The 13,480-nt window shown below is 36.9% G+C and overlaps 2 protein-coding genes across 2 annotated transcripts; both read right to left on the reverse strand.

Moving 5' to 3' along the window:
• Positions 1-10,063: 10,063 nt before the first annotated feature.
• On the reverse strand, positions 10,064-10,498 carry LOC131901139 (small ribosomal subunit protein uS12-like). The gene has a single exon (XM_059252395.1). It carries the CDS (start codon positions 10,496-10,498, stop codon positions 10,067-10,069), a length of 432 nt encoding a protein of 143 aa, XP_059108378.1. The 3' UTR covers positions 10,064-10,066.
• Positions 10,499-10,839: 341 nt separating this feature from the next.
• Positions 10,840-13,253, reverse strand: LOC131901140 (zinc finger protein 431-like; the record flags this gene model as incomplete). The annotated part of the gene is made up of 3 exons (XM_059252396.1): positions 10,840-11,140; positions 12,876-12,936; positions 13,133-13,253. Coding segments are annotated over 3 exons (483 nt in total), but the record flags the coding sequence as incomplete, so codon positions are not given.
• Positions 13,254-13,480: the final 227 nt, after the last annotated feature.

Raw genomic sequence — 13,480 nt, forward strand, 5'->3', positions numbered from 1 at the left:
GCATGACTTTGAAATCCAGAAATTCTTACCTCCAAATGTAAGTACCTTGATTTCAGCCCTGTGCCAGCATGCCTGGTTAGGTGGCTTCAATTTCATTTAGTCAGGAATTAGAATCATGGATGAATAACAAGAATAGTTACACTTAATTATATTAAAAAACTATCCCTGTGAGCCTAGGTTTCTCCATCTGCAGAATAAGAACAGAACTCTTCCCAGGTCATTGATGAGTTATAGCACACTCAATAATAAAGAAAAATAAAATTTCTCATTGTGGAAGACAGTTGACTTTAAGGTAGGAAGACTATATTTCATGGGAACTTTCTTCTGTTACTGGAGATAGGACCAGAACCTGTGCCTTGGCTACATTAACTAGGCAGGCTCAGCCATTCATCCTCAGTAAGTCAATTTAATGAACAAAGTTATCCAGTAAGTGACATGTCCACCTATAATGCAGGCACTCTGCAGCTAAGGTGGACAGATCTGTCTGATGTCCTAGAACAGCCTAGTCTATAGAGTGAGTTTCAGGACAGCCATGGAATCATAGTAATACTACTCTTTACAAAAAAGAAAAAACAAAACAGCAAAGGGGCCAGGCAGTGGTAGCACACACCTTTAATCCCAGCACTCAGGAGTCAGAGGCAGTCAGATCTTTGTGAGTTCGAGGCCAGCCTGGTCTACAGAGTGAGATCCAGGAAATGTGCAAAGCTACATAGAGAAATCCTGTCTCAAAAAACAAAACAAACAAACAAACAAACAAACAAATACAGCAAAGGGAATAAAGCAAATTTTTAATGAAAATTTAAAACATGATATTTATTCAAATTGACTAATTTGGGACAATAAAAAATATAAGATAACTAATCCATCCTTGGGGTCCTAAGATGTCTAGACAGAAGGCAAAAGATATATAAAACTTAGTAATTTAATAAAGCCATGTAACTAATTTTTCCCATCATTAAAACCCTTCCACATTCTCTTCTGGAGGATTCAAGTGTTATCCCACAATGAGATCCCCAGTGAAATTAGAATTTCATGTGGTCCACTATTTCATTAGTTGTTAGCCAATGGGAGATATATAAATGTCTCTTTAGGATATCCTTATTTCTATCAGGAATGTTGGTTACAGGGATTGACAGGGTGGCGACTGAGGAGCTTCAAGGCCCAAGTTGAATCACAAAGTTGGGGCTGCAGGACATTGTCACCGACAGCTGCATGTACTTGTCAAAAACAGGAAAGAGTAGAAGACCTGGAGTGCACAGATTTACCACAACTCTGTGGATACAGAGAGCACAATAGAAGCCAGCTTGTCCTCAGGTACACCCCAAACATTCCTCTCTTGTCATTTGATCCTGGGCTTTGATGATTGAAGCTCCCTCCCTGACACTTCCTCCATACTCCATAGCTCTTTGAAAATGCCTGATTGTCCTACCTTCTAGTGACTTCTGTTTAAGTCTCAGGATCTCCTGACAAGCCAGATGTCATCTAGAGTCACCACCATTCAGGGCTCCTAACAGAAAGTTTTACAAGCATCAAAAAAGCAGAATATCATCCCATTCAGACAAGTCAGTCTTCATGCCTGCTATTTCCTCTCCTCTCCTTACAGGAGGTATAAACTCCAGCATGGGGACATCTGACAATTGTCCTTGTGGGCTCACATTGCTGCTCATTTTTTGAAATTGGAGATAAACTCAAGTCTTGTGGCTTTTCTTCCAGCAGTCAGATATTTTTTAAAACTTGTAATGTCAGACAGGCGGTGGTGGCACATGCCTTTAATCCTAGCAGTCGGGAGGCAGAGGCAGGTGGAACGTTGTGATTTTAAGGCCAGCTTGGTCTACAAAGTGAGTTCCAGGTCAGGCTCCAAAAGCTACACAGAGAAACACTGTCTCAAAAAAACCAAAAAAAAAAAAAACCCAAAACCAAAACAAAAACAAAAACACACAAAAATATTTGTATCATCAATTATACTCCTGGCTATTTTTTGTATTCTTCCCTCATTTTTTGGAACCATGTCTAAGTGAGTTTTAGAAGCCATCAATCTTGTATTTCTTTTGGGTCATCAGAGCTGAGGTAAAGATGAAATCAGGATCATCCATCACACCTCACTGTTATAATGACATGTTCGTGGGGTTGAATAGATGGTTCAACACTTGAGAGCACTGGCTGCTCATTCACAGGGCCTGACTTTGATTCTCAGAATCCAGAAGACAGTTCACAACAATCTCTAACTACAGGCATTGGGGATCAGACCCTCTCTTATGAATCCCACTGGTACCTGGCAACTTCTTGATATACACACTGGCAAAACATATACATCTAAATTAAACTTCATTCTTTTTGAAAGTAACATATATATGAAGAAAAAATTTTTAAATATTAAATCACATATATATCTGTCTTTTCACTATTTGTATATCTAGTAACCTAGCGAGCCCAAAGAATGCAGCAGATCTCATGGACCTAGAAATACAGGTAGTTCTGATCCATCTGATGTGGGTGCAAGGAACCAAACTTGGGCAACCAAGAGGAGTAGGACTATTCAGTAAACTCTCCAGCTTCCAAATATGACATTAAAATGTAGGTGAAGCTGCCAGATTACTCCTTCTGTCTCCTATCACTTGGAGGTGATAAAAGTCCTTGTCAAAGGATTCAATGGCTTTCTAACCCTCTGTGAATGGACTCTCTACTTCGGCTGTCCTGGAACTCACTACTTGAAACAAGCTTACCTGAAATCTCAAAGTTTTTTTTTTGTTGTTGTTTTTTTTTTTTTTTGGTTTTTCGAGACAGTGTTTCTCTGTGTAGCTTTGTGCCTTTCCTGGGACTCACTTGGTATCCCAGGCTGGCCTCGAACTCACAGAGATCCGCCTGCCTCTGCCTCCCAAGTGCTGGGATTAAAGACGTTGCCACCACCGCCCGGCTCAAAGTTTTTAAAAGAAACCATCAATGTTCTCATGAACACTAATACCCTCTGAAATTCTGTAATAATAATGTAAACTGCCAAATCACTTCATATATTCTCAATATCTAGGTTATTTACTATGTTAATTTCATCCATTTAAAACGTTTGAACTGAGGATGAGCGGTGGTGGCGCACGCCTTTAATCCCAGCACTCGGGAGGCAGAGCCAGGCGGATCTCTGTGAGTTCGAATCCAGCATGGGCTACCAAGTGAGTTCCAGGAAAGGTGCAAAGCTACACAGAGAAACCCTGTCTCGAAAAATAAAAATAAAAAATGTTTGAACTATGTTTGTGTGGATATAACTGTACAATCAAGTATATATGGCAGTGAGAGGACAACTTACAGGTGTCTATTATCTACTTTTCCTATGTGAGTTCTAGAGATGAAACCCAGGGAGTCATTTAGTTGCAAGTGACCTCAATGACACATATGGGGTTTAAAAATTATTTATGTATGTTCCAGTCTGAGAGTGTACACATGCCTCAGCCAGAGTGTAGAAATAACTGAAAATTTTATGGGCGTAATTTGAGTCTTCCAGAGATTGAACTGAGGTCATTAGGCTTAGTAGCAACCAACTTTATCCACCTAAACAATTCTATGACATTAGATTGTGGTTTTTAGAAAATGTTATGAACAAAAGTTTAATCCTCAAAATAAACTAACAAAATTCAAAGAAAAGTAAAAAGAATAAAAAGAGATAGCAGTATATTATTTGCATTTGCAAATAGGATCTATTATTCAAATCGTCCTGTTTTCCTCTATCATTAAATGACAATATGTTTACAATCTGAAAAGAAGACAATATTTTACTGATGTAATATTTCAACTAGTTTTATTTGAGGGCCAGTGAGACAACTAAGTGAGAAATGTCTGTGCAAGGCCGGGACCTGACCTTGATTACCATATGAAGAAGAACAAAAGTAGGTCCCACAAAGTTGCCTTCTGGTATCCTGATATCTGTCATAGCCTAAAAACCCATAATCACATTACACACACACACACACACACACACACACACACACACACACAGAAATGTCTTTTGTTTGTGTATATTTTGTTTTGTATATTTTAATAAATCCCATTGCCATTATATTATTTGGTATTTCTGGATAATTCACTGGAAAGCAGGACTTCAAGATGAAGTGTCAAATGGGAAATTAATGCGGATATAAAGAAGCATGGGAACTTCAAATAATATGTACAAATACATAGCACATTAAGCTATGTTATGAAATATTGGTGTGGAACACATGGTGTCATTGATGTGTTGCAAATTTCCAGCATTTCAATAATACAGACTAATCACAATTTTCCAGAACCTTTTTACTTTTATTTTTAATGATTCTCACTATTAATGCCTTTCCCTTTGTGAAATGTTGGACAAGTTTTGGTAAAAGATAAAAATGTATGCAAAGGTAGACTTCCTTAACAAAAGAATGCTTTGGACAAAAATCCCTGCCACTGCAGAACCAGGAATTCCATTGTGTCCTTTTAATTACACCAAGAACAGAACCTTAAAGATTTACTAGACACACTTGATGCCAAGGGTGAAATGCCTACTGTTCAGATCCAGTGTCTGAGGCAATTAAGGTCAAGAGTTCAGTTAATATATATATAGAGAAGTTAAAATGGTATGGTGTAATGGGAAAAAAGAGTAAGATATCAGGACCTTCCATTTGGGGAGCATCATGAGGGGAACAGGTCCATTCAGCAACATTAAAATTTGTGGTATAGTGTCTACTTCCCAGAAGTCCTTTTACCAAGGTCAGGTATTTGGATAAGGATGTCCACTCCCTCACAGGCTTGAGGAAAGTTCCCAGTGGCTAAAGCACTTATTCTCCTAATCTTTGGCAGGAGGAACTTGTGGTCCTTTCATTAACATATGGCTGATGCCTATTGTCAAGGTCAGGCTAGTTTCCACAACTCATGATTTCAAGCCACACACAACTTCACAAGCCCTTTTCTCACTTGTTGAATCCTACATGCAACTATAGCATATAAAAGGTGTCTTTTTTTAATTAAACACTGCTCGTAGCCATCCCATTCACACTCACATCATGTCAGTCCCCTCCTTCCCTCTGAACCCTGCTCATTCCACATATCATCTTTGATACCTGAACCCCCTCCCCAAGCAGGTCTCCAGCAAAATAGACAGTTCATTGCTGGTTATCCTACACTATTACATCTCTACAAAACAGATGAAAATTATGCTTTGGATATAAACATGTGGTATTTAATGTTTTTTACATTTTCTTTTATTAGGCTTTTTAATACAAACATTATTGAAACATGTTGACAAAACAGCACATATTAGGGGTATACCATATACCCTAGAAATTGTACTTATGAGACTGACACATAAGGATCATGAGTTCAAATGTATCCCTGACTAATTTTGATATCCAAACCAGGTTGAATAACAAACATCTCAGGGAATTTGTGAAATTATGAAAACACAAACCAGGAACAATCTCTCACAGATATAGCAGTTTTTGGCTATTATGAATAAATATGCTATGAACATAGTTGACCAAGTGTTCTTGTGGCAGGATGGAGGAACATCTTTTGGGAATATGCCCAAGAGTGATATAGCTTGGTTTTGAGATACATCATTTCCCAATTTTCTGAGGAAGCACCATATTTGTTTCAAAGCTGTATAAGGTTGTACTCCCACAAGCAATGGAGGAGTGTTTTACTTACTCTACATCCATGCCAGCATGATATGTTTCTTATGTTATTTATCTTAACCATTATGACAGCTATAACATAAATATCAAAATAGTTTTTACTTGCACATCCTTGATGGCTAAGGATGTTGACCATTTAAGTATTCCTCAGCCATTTTAGATTTCTCTGTTGAAAATTCTGTGTTTAGGATTATACCACATGTTTGGATTATTTGGTTTCTTCAGGTCTAGTTTCCTGAGTTCATTATTATCTTGAGTGTGGCAACTGAGAACCACATAGACACACATGATTATGTACTCACTTATAAGTAGATATTACCTTTTAAGTAAAGACTAATCACAGTACAATCCACAAACCCAGAGAGGCTAAGTAATAATTATAGCTGAAGGGAGGGATGCACCGATTTCTCTAGAATGGGGAAATAGAATTGATTTTGTGGGTTGATGGGAACAGGACCAGGAATGATCAGGTGAGGGAGAGAAGAACAATGGGAGAGAATATAGGGAAAGCTGAGTAGAATAGGGACATTTTAGGGGGCAATGCATGTCCCATTAGGGTTGTTCTTCTTACCTAGCTTCTCTGGGATTGTGAATTGCTTATCCTTCACTTTAACTCTAATATCCACTTATGAATGAGGACACACTGTGTTTGTCTCTTTTGATCTGGGTTATCTCACTCAGGATGACTTTTTTCTAGTTCCATCGATGTGCCTAAAATTTCATGATGTAACTGATTTTTACCACTGAGTAATATATATATTGTAATCCATTTTGAAATACATTCAAATCCCAGCAGAAATGACAGCTCAACAGACCTGTTCTGAGCACCCTATACTCCCCATAGTATAGTCTGTGGTCTTCCTTACAACTCACTACAATAGAAGAAGAGGAGAATCCTGGAAAGAACCTGCAAGTTACCTGCCACTACTCCTGATTGCTAACCCTTCCTGGAGACCTTCATTGGCTAAGGGTCACCCAGGTTGACGTCAAAATATCAGCAGCTACATTTGTGAAAGAGCAGAGGTAAAATGATGCAGAAAGCACAGACCTTCCAGCTCTGCCTGCACAGCCCAGTAGACAAGGCTCTAGTCAAGAAAGTTTGTACTTTAGTAGACATTCTTCCACTCTCCTATAGCACATCCTGTTCCTCATCCAAAGCACAGGGTTCTTTGTGTGCACATTGTATTACACACTTTTTATGCAGTGCAGCCAACACATTGCCTTGTATCTGGGAGTCCTACAGCCAAACACAGTTCACAAACACATAGTAACTGTTGTATAAGTTACTGTGTAACTGTTCTTAAAAAAAACAGGCCATGAATTAGAAAACAATGAGGGGTTATGGAAGGACAGGAAAGAGAATGTGAATATGACATAGTTATAACTTCAAAAATTATTTTGAAAAGTTGAAACAGGCTTTATGTCCATGTGTTTCAGACACTAGGGATTGGTATTATAGCACATCAAATATTTCTCAAAACTTTCATCTCAGAGTATACTTCTAAAACCAGAAAAATAACATCCTGATAGGGAGAGCCACAACATTTTACACAGATCTATTTTGGTTGAACTATTGTAACTATAGCAACTTGATTTCAAGATAAGTTCAATCCTTTACTCAGGTTCTGGATTGCCCTGGTCTGTGGACTGAAAGAAATGGCCAATCAGGACATTTACAGAGCATCTAAAATTGATAACCTAATTCCACATTGCTAATCTCAACTATTGTTGAAGTAGGAAATCTCTCAAACTCTATCCTTCCTCTCCCTTTCTGCACTGTGACTCTACCAGCTTCAAAGTTGGTCAACAAACTCAACTCTCGCACAGGTCCCTCTTCAATTGTAAGTTTCCAGAAATGCCAGAATTTGGAAGACACTCATTCATTGGTCTATTTTTCTTTCTCACTGACCAGTTAAGACCCAGACTAGAAGAAATGGCAGAACTATCTTCACAACCCTCAACAGCACAGTCAGGATTAAAAGATCAAAGCAATTCTCAATTACATTGTGTGAGGAAAATGTGAGCTAAAGAAGAAAGTGTTCTAAATAGAAAAAAATTTTGAGAAATGCAAAAAAAACCCTTTATAACAAGGAAATACAATGTTTCTTAGCATACACATGTGAGGTATATAATTTATTTTATATTCTCTATTAAGTATGTTAACATTAACATTGTTAAAATGATTTGACAAGGGCTGGAGAGATGGCTCATTGGTTAAGAGCACTGACTGCTCTTCCAGAGGTACTGAGTTCAATTCCCAGCAACCACATGGTGGCTCACAACCATCTATAATGGGATCTGGTGCCATCTTCTGGCCTGGAGGGACACATGCAGGCAGAACACGGTATATATAATAAAAAAAAATGTGACTCTTAAAATGATTTGACAAAACAGAAAATGTTGGGCGTGCATCATCTATACATAGAATTGTACTTATCAGACCAAAACATGAGGATTACGAGTTCAAACATATCCTTGACTAATTACTGATGTCCCAGCCAGGCTGGATAACAAACAACATTTTAAGGTAATTTATGAAACATATGAAAATCCCATCACCCTTTTATAGACACCCTTACTTGAAAATTATGGTCACATAGTGCCTGATATTTAAATACAAACAGACCACTTAGATGATGGACATTATTTTATACATTGCAGAAGATAAATTCCTCTCACTAAGTGAGAGCACAAGAGAACATGAACAAAAGCCACAGAAGGAATATAAGGACCACAAAATAAACTTTGCTAAGTAGATTTACATTACCTATAGCCGCTTTAATATATACCTCAAAAGTTGCAAAATAGAAGCCATAATGAGATCTTCACATCAGTATTTAGTGAACATGTTGAATAATTTACTTAATTCAAGGAAATGAAAACAAGATGTTCCTAGTTTTTTTTCTTGAAAATGAAATCACAACTGTGATTCTAAAGTTTTTACCAAATGTTTACATGAATACACTTTTTCTCTTGTATGAGATTTTCCTTATTTCCTGATATCAATAGTACATAAAAGAAAGCTCTAAAATATTTACAGGGCTAGAGACATGACCAATCTCTTAATACAAGCTCATCCCCAGGACCAAAATCAGGGTTTTGACAACTTACACTAACTCCCACTGCAAGAAGTTCCAGGGGTCTAAACTTCTGGAGAAGCAGAATGCACATGCACAAGTACAGACAGACATCACATAATTAAAATTAAAAGAAATCTTCAAACTAATTTTTACTTAAGAATGTTTTTCTATTATAATTCTAGTCATAAAGGTATTGAGGCTTCTGAAGGCTTACAGAGTTACTCCCAATCATGTATTGATTCATTTAACTGAAAGCAAGCATGTAGGCTTGATTTCAGAAAAATCAATCATTCTAAGTCTGTGGTATTATTTGGGAAAATTAAGAAAAGGCTGCCCTGCTGGCAGTAGGCCTGAGAGTATAACATTTCCCATTTACACTTTAGGCTTTATGTTGCAGATTGAGAATGTGAATTTTTAGTTTCCTATTTTAGCTGATATGTCTGACAATTGTTTCCATGCCACTTTCATGCTGATCTTGTATTGCTTTGGAACCAAGGGCCAATTCAATACTTTCATAGGTACACATTAACATGATGTTACATCAAAGCAACAGAAATGAATTAATACACATTCATGAAGTTTTACACCTGGATTCATTATCTCATGTAATTGAAGTATGAAATCTAAAAGAGTTACCATACTGTTTAAATCCGTAGTCGTTTTGATAATGTGAATTTGCAGGTATAAACCAAATACAGAGGGATATCACAATTCTTGAAGAGAATTTTGACACCTGTGAGATATTTCTCTCCATAATAATCATGTGTAATTGAATATAAGTGTGTTTGCTAAAGATTTTATTAAATCCTTTATAGTCACATTTCTTTGATATGAGTTTTTTTATAGATGCTCAAGATGTAAAGTTATATTCACAGGCTTTTATATACCAATTACACACTAATAGTAATACTTTTCTAGGGTTTCTCTCCAGTATGTGTTCTTCTATGCAATGGAAGAAATTTGTGTTATGCAAGGGCTTTACAACACTGATTACATTCATAAGGTTTCTCTCCAGTATGTGTTCTTCAATGCATTTGAAGATGAGCATGCTGTACAAAGGCTTTACCACACTGATTACATTCATAGGGTTTCTCTCCAGTATGTGTTCTATGCATTTTAAGTTAACCATGTTGTACAAAGGCTTTACCACACTGATTACATTCATAGGGTTTCTATCCAGTATGTGTTCTTGTGTGCCTTTGAAGATAACTGTAATGTACAAAGGCTTTACCACACTGATTACATTCATAGGGTTTCTCTCCAGTATATGTTTTTCTTCTTTCTTTCTTTTTTCTTCTTTCAGAATATGAAAGTTTATTATTATTGCATTTCCATTGTCAAAATTTAGGATCTTGGTCTTTCCTTCTTGCCTTTGTACAGGGCCAAAAGGGACACATTGGCTACTTTAACAACCTTAAAGCAGACTCCAGGAATATGACCTACAGTATGACCTTTTCGACCAAATCCAGCAACCAGAACTTCATCTTTTTCCTCAGTGAAGTTCAAGCAGCCATTGTTGGGCACGAAAGCTGTGATTTTCTTGCCGTTTTTGATGAGCTGTACACTTCCTGATGGCAGAATTTGGGAATTTGGCTGTTTGCCTTCAACCTCTACTTTTTCCAGCACAATTCCCTTGGCATGAGAGGCACCTCCAAACAGATTGGCCTTCAGGGCTGTGCCCAAGTGGGCTTTCTTGTATTGTTTATCATGCCACTTCTGGTCCCATCGGTGTCTGCAGAGCTTCCTGGCAGTATGGAGACCATGACACTTGCCCATCTTGCTGGCACCACGGGCCCGAGAGAAAGAGAGCCAGTATGTGTTTTTCTATGCATTTCAAGATTATTGTGAAGTACAAAGGCTTTACTACGCTGATTACATTTATAGGGTTTCTCTCCAGTATGTGTTCTTGCATGCCTTTGAAGATTACTATGATGTCCAAAGGCTTTAGTACATTGATCACATTCATATGGTTTCTCTCCACTATGTGTTCTTGTATGCCTTTGAAGACTACTATGATGTCTAAAGGCTTTAGTACATTGATCACATTCATATGGTTTCTCTCCACTATGTGTTCTTTTATGCAATTGAAGAACATTGTGGCGAGCAAAGGCTTTACCACACTGATTACATTCATAGGGTTTCTCTCCAGTGTGAGTTCTTTTATGCATTTGAAGAACACTGTTTTGAGCAAAGGCTTTACCACACTGATTACATTCATAAGGTTTCTCTCCAGTATGTGTTCTTGTGTGCCTTTGAAGATGACCATGTTGTACAAAGGCTTTACCACACTGATTACATTCATAGGATTTCTCTCCAGTATGTGTTTTTCTATGCATTTCAAGATTATTGTGAAGTAAAAAGGCTTTACCACACTGATTACATTCATAGGGTTTCTCTCCAGTATGTGTTCTTGAATGCCTTTGAAGATTACTATGATGTCCAAAGGCTTTAGTACATTGATCACATTCACATGGTTTCTCTCCACTATGTGTTCTTGTATGCCTTTGAAGACTACTATGATGTCTAAAGGCTTTAGTACATTGATCACATTCATATGGTTTCTCTCCACTATGTGTTCTTTTATGCAATTGAAGAACACTGTGGCAAGCAAAGGCTTTACCACACTGATTACATTCATAGGGTTTCTCTCCAGTGTGAGTTCTTTTATGCATTTGAAGAACACTGTTTTGAGCAAAAGCTTTACCACACTGATTACATTCATAGGGTTTCTCTCCAGTATGTGTTCTTGTGTGCCTTTTAAGATGACCGTGCTGTACAAAGGCTTTACCACACTGATTACATTCATAGGGTTTCTCTCCAGTATGTGTTTTTCTATGCATTTCAAGATTATTGTGAAGTAAAAAGGCTTTACCACACTGATTACATTCATGGGGTTTCTTTCCAATATGTGTTTTCTGGTGCCTTTTAAGATTACCATGTTGTGGAAAGGCTTTAGCACATTGATTGCATTCATATTGTTTCTCTCCCTTTTGTCTTCTTTCATGCCTACAAGGATAATTTAAAAATGTAAAACTTTACCACAATTATTACACTTACACCTTTATTTCTCTAAGAATTAATTTTTCAGTTTGTTGTAGATGTAAAAAGGAATCAAATCTTAAGGTGTGTTATCACTTTGCTTAGACTCATGCTGTTGCTCTTCAATAAGGATTATTTTCCACATTTGGAGATGCCTGTTATGGTAAGAACCTTTATTACAGGACTCATATTTATGGCATATTTTTTCTCAAGGAGATTTTTTTATATATATGAAAAGAACTGAAAGAATTCAGACTTTCACCCCCCTTATTTTATCAATATGTTTTCCTATATTGTTAATCCTACTATATTTGCAAAGTGAACCAGGGAAGACAGAAGTATTATATCTTCCCACTACTCATAGGGCTTTTCTTCAGTTTGATTGCTGATGTATTCTTTTTTAAGTTGGGAAACCAATTACATGTAAACTTGAATCACATTTAGCAAGTCTACTCAACATGGGACCACTACTCAACTTATAATTGTTTCGAGATGGACAAGGATACATTTCTTCTTTCCATATCCCTATGTTCATATGGCTTGTATGCAGAGTGACATGATATTCCTAGTAAATGAAGAATAACAAATACAAGGTTTCTACAATGCCTCCACACAGTTTGATATTTTGTTCCTCATGGACATGTCCTATGGGTTTTAAGGATTCTCCACAACAATCCTCTCTTAACTCTTGAATCTAACAACCCATTTCATTAAACTTAGCAGAGTCAGAACAACTAGAGAGTAACACTAGCTTTACTATGGACTACTTGCTTATTAGAATGTTTTTGACACAGACTTATCATATATTCAATGTGTATACATTTGGTAGTATGAGTGATATGAATCTAAATGAATTAGCAATTCTACAGCACAGCTCTGATAGATCTATGATTCCAATGCTGATTTGTGTTAAGGTATTGATTGCTTGTCTTTCTTCTAAAAAGAATGGCCTGCCAACACAATTCACTTACCTGCCTTTCAGGTATATGGATTATGAACATCATGAATGTACTTTAAGCTGTGATTATTTACACTGCTGCATTTCTTTAAAACTTAAAGAAACATTAAAATATATCCGGGGGCACATTTGTATCAGCTTTCACATGAAAATTACCTTTCATGTCGTTCAGAACTTGCACAATGTTCTTCAACTTCAAGGTCTTCCCAATTGTATCCTAAAATATAGGATGAGAAAATGTATGAAATATTACAGAAATTTGTGCAAAATTTAACTTACTATCTTCAGTGATTCTTAGAACCATGCCTGATTTAGTCACCTCATTCATCCTCATTCTCAATCAGAATTACCAAAGAGCATCAATAACTGAGAAACAGTTGTTGCCTTAATTTAAAATGTGAAGGAAAATTTACCTATAGCAGTGAGGTTCGAATATGTCTCCTGCATCACATCTTTATAGAGATTCTTCTGGGAAGGATTCAGCAATGCCCACTCCTCCTGAGTGAAGTTGACATGCACATCATCATAGGTCACGGCATCCTAAAATATGCCATACATAAGTATGCCATACATAAGTATAAAACAAAAGCATGATACTGACAACATTGTAAATACATGCTTCTTTGACAATATAGTCATATAATTCTGGTGCTTCCCACACTTATTTTACAACCCAGACATTACAATATAATCAATTTATTTTAGAATGAAACAGAATAGGAGGTTTGTTTCTATTGTTTCTGAATGCTTTGAATTGGATA

Source organism: Peromyscus eremicus, unplaced genomic scaffold, assembly GCF_949786415.1.
Source record: "Peromyscus eremicus unplaced genomic scaffold, PerEre_H2_v1 PerEre#2#chrX_unloc_3, whole genome shotgun sequence".
Lineage (NCBI taxonomy): Eukaryota > Metazoa > Chordata > Mammalia > Rodentia > Cricetidae > Peromyscus > Peromyscus eremicus.